At 33.8% G+C, this 10,252-nt stretch overlaps 1 protein-coding gene across 2 annotated transcripts; it reads right to left on the minus strand.

Moving 5' to 3' along the window:
• Positions 1–1,824: 1,824 nt before the first annotated feature.
• On the minus strand, positions 1,825–9,179 carry LOC113706925 (ethylene-responsive transcription factor RAP2-12). Of its 2 annotated transcripts, XM_072063325.1 has the most exons (4): positions 9,003–9,179; positions 4,353–4,382; positions 3,844–4,141; positions 1,825–2,869 (listed from the first exon to the last, which is right to left on the minus strand). In XM_072063325.1, the coding sequence occupies exons 3-4, from the start codon at positions 4,139–4,141 to the stop codon at positions 1,974–1,976; spliced, it is 1,194 nt and encodes a 397-aa protein (XP_071919426.1). In that variant the 5' UTR covers positions 4,353–4,382; positions 9,003–9,179; the 3' UTR covers positions 1,825–1,973. The 2 variants fall into 2 exon arrangements, with proteins under 2 accessions (XP_071919426.1, XP_027084800.1); XM_027228999.2 differs by lacking the exon at positions 9,003–9,179 and having other exon boundaries at positions 4,353–4,473.
• Between the last annotated feature and the right edge of the window lie 1,073 nt (positions 9,180–10,252).

Raw genomic sequence — 10,252 nt, forward strand, 5'->3', positions numbered from 1 at the left:
TCCTCTTTTTGTTTTTTGTTAGAGTTTTCAGTCCCTTTCTGTTGTACCTACAACACTCTTGATATCTATTTTGTTTTGCAACTGTTCTCATCCTAGTGCCTGTATTCATTGGCTTTCTGTTGGTTATCTAGATCTTCTCTTATGATCAATTCTCCATCTTTCACGCCCATACCTGTCTATACTTCGTCCAGATTTTTTTGACTATTCTCTTTCTGCGGTGATCCCTTAACATTTGAGGCTCTCAACCATGGTCCATATTGGTTTTGGCTTTGGCCTTTCTGAACTAATATTGGGTCCTTGCAGTTCCTCTTACTATGATAAATGATTCCACAACTATTGCAGATATCTGGGCATTTTTCATACCTAAAGTTCAGCCATTTTGTCACCCCATTCATTTGGACTGTTGTTCCTCTTAGTAGGGGTTGGCTTATGTCTGCTAGAACCAACAACTTCATATGCTTCCCTTCTTTCACCCTTGACTATGGTATGATGACCTCTCTTACCTCAGAGAAAATTGATCTTATTTTCCTTCCTGCTGTTTTTGAGATCCAATGAATTGGGAGGTCCCAAATTTGTACCCAGAGTGGAGCCAGTCTAAAAGCTTTATCTTTGTCCTCTATTCTTGCTTCCCATTCTCTCAGTACTAGTATTTGATTATCAATTATCCATGGTCCTCCCATCAAAATTCTTTCTCTATCCTGAGCATCTAGAACTGGAAATTGGAAAACGTTTGGTCCTAGTTCAGTGACTTTCAGTCCCCTTGGATAGCCCCATGCCAGTGTAGCAAAGTTTTTCACTCCAATGTAATTGGCAATCTTTTCTCCCCTAACCTTCCCAATAATGCTTTGTTGATATTCCATTATACCATCATCTACATCTCCCAGATCTAGTTGAGTTCCTCCTTTCTCGTTATTAGGGAGGGCAAATTTCTGCAGTACTTCTATCAATTTGTTTGCCATTTGGACTATTAGGTGATACTAGAAGTAAACCTAACTTTTACTACTCAAATTAATATTATCTAGTAAGATTAATATTACCTAGTAAGATCTATTTGGTTGGTGAAACACAACTTGAATTTTCACAAGATATATGTTATCCAAACAGGCAAAAGTTAGTGTGTGCAAAGCTAAGGTTAGTGAGTGCAAAGTCTCAAGGCTGGTACTCAAGTCCAAGGCAAAGGTAGTTATAAACTTGCCTGTCCTTAGCTCCCCCGTAGCTCTTCTTTCAGTGTTTGCCGGAATCAACCTCGGTTGGGTTTCCAACCAGCATTAAGGAACATTGATGGCTTTAGTGGTTACTTATCAGTTGCTTCTAGCTACCAACATAATTCCCTGCATTAATTCCTCAAAGTTTGCTGCTTCAGTTGTTTGAGAGTTTGAGTTTGGGATTTTCAAATTTTTGGATTTTGAAGTTTTAAAGTTTTAAATGTCTGAAAAAGTAGCAATGTTTGAAAAGTTGAAAGAGTTGGAAGAGTTAGGAGCTCCCACGCCAAGGAGAGAAAACTCACATGTAGAGGGAGAAGCTCCCACCGAGGAGAGATAAAACATCAATCTTTTCATATGCCTTACATTCGTTTATTCTAATTTTTCCTTTTCCCTGTACGGACTAGTGCGGTGTTTGGATCATTTTTTATAATCACCATCCGTTGTTTGTTGTCTGTATTGCTTTAGCGCAATGTTTCTACGTCATTTTTAGATATATATTCACTTTATTATTTTCAATGAAATTTGGGCTTGCATCCTCCCAAATACAGTAACACACCGACACCCGTCCACGGGGTCTGTCAAATAAAAACCCAAAACATACCTAAAGAGGCAACAAAAATAAAAATCAAACTAGGAGCAATCAAGCTCGCAAATTCAAACGAAACATAACCGATGAAAACTATATATGTTTATGAAAACAATTTAGTCTGAAAATTCACTAATGTGTAACCTTATTTACAGAAAGCCACAACAAGGCCAATAGCAGGCTCAGTAAACACCCCCCATCATAGCAGAGATATCATCAAATGTCCAAAGATCCATCTCATCCCCACCATCCTTGACTGCAGGCCCATTCAGGAAGGCGTCAAGAGATGCATCCCAATTTCCCTCAAGGTAAGGCATCTGAGCCACCTTCATCTGGGACTCAAAAGCTGAAAATTCTTCAGACAACTTCTTGTTATTGCCATCAGCAGGCACCAGATCTAAAGGACTAGTTTTCAGATTCTTTGATGAGTTTGCATCCTCCACAAATTGGGGTTCTTCCCAGTCTATTGCAGATGAGAAAATCGATGATATTTCTGGAGTTTTTGGGCACTGTTCTTCCCACCCAAAGTCAGAACAACCAAAGGAACTACTTCCTTGATCAGAATTGAAGCAAAGGTTAGCACAATCAGATTGGAAATATGATTTGAATTCCATATCTCCAACGGTAGGATAAGCATCAACAGAGCTGAACTGCTTTGCCGGTGGTTTCTCTTCAACAAGATTCAAAGAATTGCAGTGGTCATTTTCTATGTTGCTCATGAAAGTCATGCTCTCGTTCAGACTAGGTTGAGCCTGACTTTGATCTTCCTTGACTCGTACTTTCTGAGCATTTGCAACTACAGTGCGTCTTGAGGCAGAGAGTTGAGTATCATCAGGAAAATTCAACTTAGCTTTTTTGCCTCTGATCCTTCGAGCCTCAGTATCATACGCTCTGGCAGCTGCTTCAGCAGTGTTAAAAGTTCCAAGCCAGACTCGTACACCTTTCCTTGGGTCACGGATCTCAGCAGCCCATTTGCCCCATGGACGCTGTCGGATACCTCTATAGTGGTTCTTCCTCTTTCTCTTTAAGTATTTTCCAGATTCATCACTGGAATCAGATGAATTTCCACACTTGGTGCCTTCATGACAAGAAATCAATATTTCAGAAACGGGTCGCAGCTATAGATGAACCAAAATTCAGACATTTAGATACTATGTACAGGGGGTGGGGGGAAGCAGATACACACAGCTAATTTCTTGTATATAAAAGCCACTTTACTAAATTGACAACTGTAATTATCCTTCCTTGTAAAACTTTATGTAAAACTAAAGTTTTAATGTACAAGGACCTTCAACAGACAAAAAAAAAAAAAAAAAAGGCAAACAAAAACTGTATACTCACAAAATATGATTGGCAAAATTATCTGTTTCTTACACAAATTCAGTAAGTTTTTTAGTCTTGCACTTCATACCTCCAAAAAATGATCTTGCAAAAACATTTTGATCAGGAAGTTCTTTTTATTTCTTTTCTACAATTTTTTGTGCTACTCTTTCTCCGCTGGGTAGATCAGAGAAAGTACATGACAAAATTCGGAATCATTATTATTTTGACCATTTTATAAACACTGATAATATATTTACCCAAAAAAGTTCCTTTGATCAATCATTACCAAAAGCCTAAAAGAAAGATAATTAAAATAAGACTAATGCTCATCCAAAAACTCCAAAACATATGATCCAACACGGTACCTAAATCCAATCAAATTCAAAAACAAAAAAAAAAAAAGAAAAAGAAAAGAACTGGAATTCATTCGTGAACCAAAATTATATCAAACTTTTTTTTCCCTTTTAACTTGAATCACAAAAAAAAAGGAGCAAACTAGTCCTAACTCTATTTTTTTCAGCAAATGCAAACTAGTCCTAACCAACTAGTCTAAAATAGGTTACAAACCAGTAAAAGAAAAAAAAATCATTATTTCCAGACCATTTAATGACATAAGTTCCAAATTCAAGCTTGATATTTAAACTCTCCCAAATTCCTAAATCAAATACCAAATTTCTAAATCAGGAGCTCCTGAACCAAAATTATCCACAAAATGAATACAAAAATTACCTCGAGAGAGGATGGCAGAATGTTTGGAGGCAGAGAAACCGAAAGGCTTGACGTCTTCCAGCTCCTCCACTGCTTGATCGGAGAATTCCCGAAAATCAGCCTCGAACTCGTCGTCTAGGTCAATGATCTCAGACCTAAGTTGCTTCGAGTAGAAATTGCTAGTACTCTTCTTCTTCTTAATGTCCTTGCTATCAGGCAGATCGCCACTTCCGCCGATTCCCCAGAGCAAATCGGCGGATAGCCGGTGCGACGATCGGCTAGGCTGTATATAATCGGAAATTATAGCTCCGCCACACATGACTTTTTGAGTCTTCCCCTTTCATAACTCACAGCTTTTTGTATGAGTGTTTCGATAAATGGACTCTGCGAAGACACTTCAAAAGCCGGCAACTTTTGAAGTGCTCCGCAGCACTTAACTACTAAACCCCCCAAACCCCCCCAAGCGATGTGGGAACTTAACCCCACAGGGTGCCCCGCTGCTAAGAGATAAAGACCCCCAGACTCCCCCAGACTTTTTGAGTCTTCCGATTAGAACGATTCTGAAGAAAAATTAAGACAAATAAATAAGTATTTTGTAAGCAAAGTTTTTCAGGTGACGAGAAATCCGAGGGAAAATGTCTTGGGGGTTTTATAGGACAGGAGGGTGAGGTGGATATCGGGTGCTTTTACTGTTTTACCCCTCTCCGAAGCTATTAATTGCAGTTAAGAAATGTGCGAGACAGAAATATCCTCGTGATTGATATAATATTGCGATTATGGGAGAATGCACTGCAGCATTAGAAGTTTCAAAATTAATTTGAAACCAAGATATTTTCTACATTTACGACGTGAGTGACACAAAAAAAAATTGATATGAATGAGAAAGTGAATGAAGCTATTTTTGTTTTAAAACCTAAGTATATCTATACTGATATAAAATAAAACTAATCAAAATTGTGATCAGCTTATTCTTGATCAACAACAATAATTATGTTAAGTAAAAATAAAATTTTTAAATTTATTAAGAACTCAAACCAATACGAAAGTTTTTTGGCATTTTAAGTGAGCCTGTTAAATGTCAATATTGTTTTAGAGTTAATACTATGTATACCGACATTCTATACACGAGTATGTATAGACGCATGTTACTTAATTTAAATTTGAATTTTAACTTTAATTCTTGCATATGTAACATGTTTTCAAATTCACTAGTACATACACTACTAATGTCTATAAGGTTAATTTTTCTTTTAAACAATAGCTCAAGCATGGAAATTTTAAAAATTGTTGAAAGGCGTCTAGCGTACAAATTTCATTTTCGAAACTTCTCATGCAAAGAGTGAGTGATGAAGTGAAATTGCACATGCAAAATTTCTAAAACGTCACGTAAGCAATGCTGTGGACTCGGTGATCATTAGATAGACATGCCACGGCAAGAATTCACAAATACATTTTGAAAATTTTGCATAAATATCCAAAAAGTAGCCACGACTCTAGAAAATTCTGCGTAACTTGAGTCCTAAAAGTTACTTTGACCAAAGCTGAGCGGCCTACTGGTAGTCACCAAGATCGCGGAATCCACAACGTGACTTCTACCAACTACAACCGCGTGCTCTTTTTTCTCCTTCAATGGTAGGAAGGTAAAGTAACTCTAGGTACTTCCAGAATATTCATTTTACAAACTTCTACCAAGTACTCAAAAATTTTTACAAATAAATGCTATTTTGGTGTCCAAATTTTGACACATAAACAGTTTTAGTGTTCAAATTTTGAAAAAAAAAAAATCTGACACCTAAACTTTTAACTTTTAAGCATATCTAGTGCCCTAGATAATTTTTTTGACAAATTCCTATTGATACGAATCACGTGATAGTCACATGTCCGGCAGCTAATTTATAAAAAATGCCAAAAAAAATGTAAGATATCCTTTTGACATTCAGGTAAAGATGAAATACAGCCAAAGAAGGATAAAAGCAGTAAGATGAGCAAAGTTGGACAAGTGATTAAAATTTTAAAAATACCTTTCTTGGCACTTAGTGTCGGAAGGATATTTTATATTTTTTGACAGTTTTTATGGAATAGTTGCCAGATTGCATTTGTCAAAATTTTTAGGGACTAAAATCATTCATGTGTCAAAATTTGAGTACCACAATTGCATTTTTCTCAAAATTTCTAAATTGCCAGAACCCAAAAAAGCCTAAAATCTGACTTATTAGGATTTTGATTAAATTTATAAATTTAGATCATAGAATTAAAACAGCAGAATTAAAACAGCAGAATCAAGATTTTAACAATTATTCCCTCTATCCCATATTTTTTGTCATCTTTTGAGATTATAACTTTTTAAGAGTAATAGATTAATTGTGATATTGGTGCTTTTGCTTTCAAACTTGCCCTCTAAACTTTAAAATTCAAATTTAAATGTAACATGGCATACAACTAAAGGTAGAAATACCATTGAAAATAGTAATAAAAATAAATTTAATTTTAGTAAAATGATAAATATTTTGAGATATTTCAAAATAAAAGTATGACACTTTAACGGGACGGAGAAAATATAAAATAGAGCATATGAAGAAAGACCGATTTCTTATGCTAAATTGTGGATCCAAACCCAAGTACATGAACCTTGTTGCCTTTTGAGAAGGAGAGGGGAAGGTGTTGGCGGCGATGGTGGCGGGGTGCTGAGTGATGGACCGATGGGTATTGTGTAGTGTGTACAAGAAGAAAAGTAAATTTTTTTAAAGGTATATTTGAAATGTGTTGTATTTTTGGAGTTATTTTTGGAGTTTATTACTATAAACTAAAAAATAAAAAATTCAAAAAAAACTCTTAAACCCAAGAAGAGCTGATAATATGTGTTTGGATGGAAGATTATTTGCAATATTTATTTAGAATACTTATTGTATAATAATGTATATAAGATAAAAGCGTAATTAAAAATTATGTTCGTGACTCAACTAAAATAATATTTGAAATAAAAGGGTGTTTTGAAATTATTCTATTAACACATTATTTTGTTATCATCTTTGATTTGACATGCATCTCATCATAAAAACCTTACGATATTATTTCTCTAATAAGCTTTCTCAGAAAGTACAATCCAAGCAACTTGACTATGGTGAAATAAACCATTAGACAAAGTCCAGTCTTATGGAGAATTTTTTTAATGCATAGAATACCCTAAATTTCAATGCATAGAATACCCTAAATTTTATTGGCTGTTCGGTGATACAGAAGTCATCCAAAATTTTCATATAAATTTATGTCCAAATTCAAATTTATAAGCAAGAAATAGTGTAGCTGTAAGCCTGTAAACCTAAAAGATTCATGCAACGGGAGGCACCTATGTGTATATTTGACTCTGTATCTAATACTCTTTTGGCAACTTGACAAGATTTATTTATGAGGTCTCATATGTATCATTATTCTTTGGATTGTTATCAGATGTGAAGAATAATTGGAGTTGCAAGTGGGAGTAGGGATAATATTTTAATCCGACCACTTTGTACGGAAGATAAGCTTGAAGACTTTTGCCTTGTCAACTTTATCCAGTTCAGTACTTTAAATTTTTTTTTTAATAACGAGAGAAGCATTTAGCCCATCAATTATGATGTTTAACTTGGTTAATCTATTTTTCCCCCAAAAAGCTATAATTTCCATGGATTTTTAATTTAAAAAAAAAAGAGTTAGAGTAATAAGGTCTTGATCTAATAGTTAATGTTGAGACTCTATAAATTGAAGATCTTCAGTTCAAGTCTCAATACATGGAATTTTTTCTTCCACTATTTCTAAGTTAATTTATAGCATTATTCAATTATAATTCTCATCATTTGTATGAGTTAACATGTTTAATAGTAATCCTGTCCTGTAATCATATGGAAGAAAAAAAAAACTTTAAATATTTCCATGCTCTTGGCAATGGACAAGTTATTAAAAAGGAGAGGGGGGAGGGGGGAGATAGATTGGATGGTACGAGAGAGAAGGGAATGTAAGTGAAATCTTTCAATTCGAGAACTCTTGCTTATAAAAAAAAAAAATCTTAAAAAAAAGTATTAAGAACTACTGCAACATAGGGAGCTCATTATAATCATAACTAAATTAAGTAATTATAACAAATTATTGAATTCTCCTTAAAGGCAGACTAGTCGGACCCAACTCATATGCCTCTTGTATGGATCTGAACCTGAGATGCGCAAAGGGGCTAGAATTCCTAAATTTTGTATGCGGTACTTAAAATATAAAATAAGGATAATTTGGAAAACCTCCCTCGAGGTTTCTAACTATTTCACTGACTTTTCTCCAAAATTTAAAAATTACACTATTCTCCCTTGAGATTAAGTATCTTATAATATTTAGGTCTAACCAATAATTAAAAAGTGAAATTAGAAGAGAGAAGACAACATAGTTTCATCATTACCCTTCATTTACTGCATTATTTAATTAAATTTAATACCAACTCAACATTAAAGGAAAACATTAATTTTGTTGTTTATCATTAGGGATCAAATCATATATAGCATCAAAAAATAGTATATTATTTTATATTTTTCACTCAATACAAGACTAAATTACTCTTTTCAATTGCATACTCATTGTCAAACGTGATCAATAACAAATAACCAAAAATTTGTAATTAAAATATTACAGAGAACAAACTTTAAAATCATAAATATTCTTATTGACATATTAAGGTTAGTTATTGAGATTTTATTGTATTAAACTTCACTCCTTGTAATATTTTAATTGCAAATTTTTTTAATTATTTATTATTGATCATGTTTGACAATGAATTCGTAATTAAAAACAGTAATGTGAATCTTATATTAAATGAAATATATAAAATGATATTCTATTTTTTATGCCATATGTGATTTAAATCCAGATGATAAATTGCAAATTCTAGTGTTTTCTTTAATGTTTTGGGCTGATATTAGATTAATTAAACAATTTAGCAGATGAGGGGCAATGGTGAAATCACATTATTTTCTCTCTCCTAACATCACTTTTTAATTGTTGATTAGACCTAGATGTTGCAAGACAATAAACCTCAAGAGAGATTAATGTAATTTTTAAAACTTGAAGGGTGATGAATTAAATACTCAAAATCCTTAGGGTAGGTTTCTAAATTCCTATAAAATAGTGTACAACCCTTTGCAGAAAACTACAAAAAACCTGACCTGTGATTTGCGGAGAGGAGACTTCCAGGGCTTGAAATCGACCACGTTCCTGTACCAGGGTTTGGCTCCACAATTCAGCGTGGGAAGTCGGCCATTCTTGATATGACTCCATTTGAATTAGTTGATATTATGAATATTTAAAAATATTTTACTATAGTAATATATATGAAAAATTGTTACTGAAAATATTTTTAGTGATATTTTTGAAATATATTTTAAGATATTTTTAAATTTTAAAAATTTTTAAAATAATTTTTAAAAATTAACACTCTACCTACTACCACTATCCACCACCGCCACCATCCACTCTCTCCCTCCTCGTCTCTTTTCCCCGTCCCTCTTCTTCCTCCTCCCTCTCTCCCGTCCCACCTTTCCCTTTCCCTCTCCTTTCTCACCATACCTTGCCTCTCCTCTTCCTTTCCCTCCTCAATTTGGCCTCGTCAAGACCAGATCGTGGCCTTTGGTCGCCTCGATCTAGTTGAGGCTAAAGGGGAGGAGGGGGATAGGGAAGGGGAGGGGAAGGGGAAGGAAAGAGGGAAGGAGGAAAGAGAGGGAGGAGAAAGAAGGAGGGAGAGAAAAGAGGAGAAAAGAAAGAGAGGAGGAAGATGATGGGTGGGGGTAATGGTGGTGATGATAGATGGAAAAAGAAAATAATATATATTTTATTTTTTAATTTTTTGTATATTTAGAGTTATTTTTGATATATTGTATGGATATGGTATTTTTGGAGTTGTTTTTGTTTGTGTATTATTGTAACATTTTATATAAAAAACTTGTTTTGTCCCATACTCCCATTTCGATATTCTAACTTTTTAAAATAGTGCCATGATTATAATGTTAGTACTTTTATTTTTAACTTTGTCCTCTAAAATTCAAATTTTAATTTTGAATCTAGCATCAAATATATGTAAAGATAGGAATGGTATTAGAAAAATTGAAAAAGTAATTTTGACTTTAATAAAATGACAAATATTTTAAAATGAAAAGTATGACAAATATTTTGTGATAGAGAGAGTAATTATTAAAGTCAATGCGAAAAATCTTTCGTCAAATTATAGAAAAACTTTTCCACTTCAAAGATCGATACATGTTAAATTTTGGGAAAAATCATTCAAAACATTTCTTATATTTCGTCAAATGAATTTTTTCACCCTTCACTTTTTAAATGATAATTTTATGTTCCTTATAAAATTATGTTAGTAAAATTTGGTCTCAAGTTAGATTTTTTACCACATTTTATCCTAAGTCCA

The sequence above is a fragment of the Coffea arabica genome, chromosome 8c (genome assembly GCF_036785885.1).
Source record: "Coffea arabica cultivar ET-39 chromosome 8c, Coffea Arabica ET-39 HiFi, whole genome shotgun sequence".
NCBI lineage: Eukaryota > Viridiplantae > Streptophyta > Magnoliopsida > Gentianales > Rubiaceae > Coffea > Coffea arabica.

Bases quoted from the DNA above. Each gene is read 5' to 3' on its own strand.
- LOC113706925 (XM_072063325.1), bottom strand. From the start codon at position 4,141: ATGTGTGGCGGAGCTATAATTTCCGATTATATACAGCCTAGCCGATCG. The intron at 2,870-3,843 runs GTAATTTTTGTA...CTTGTCATGAAG, and splicing joins TTCTGCCATCCTCTCTCGAG to GCACCAAGTGTGGAAATTCA.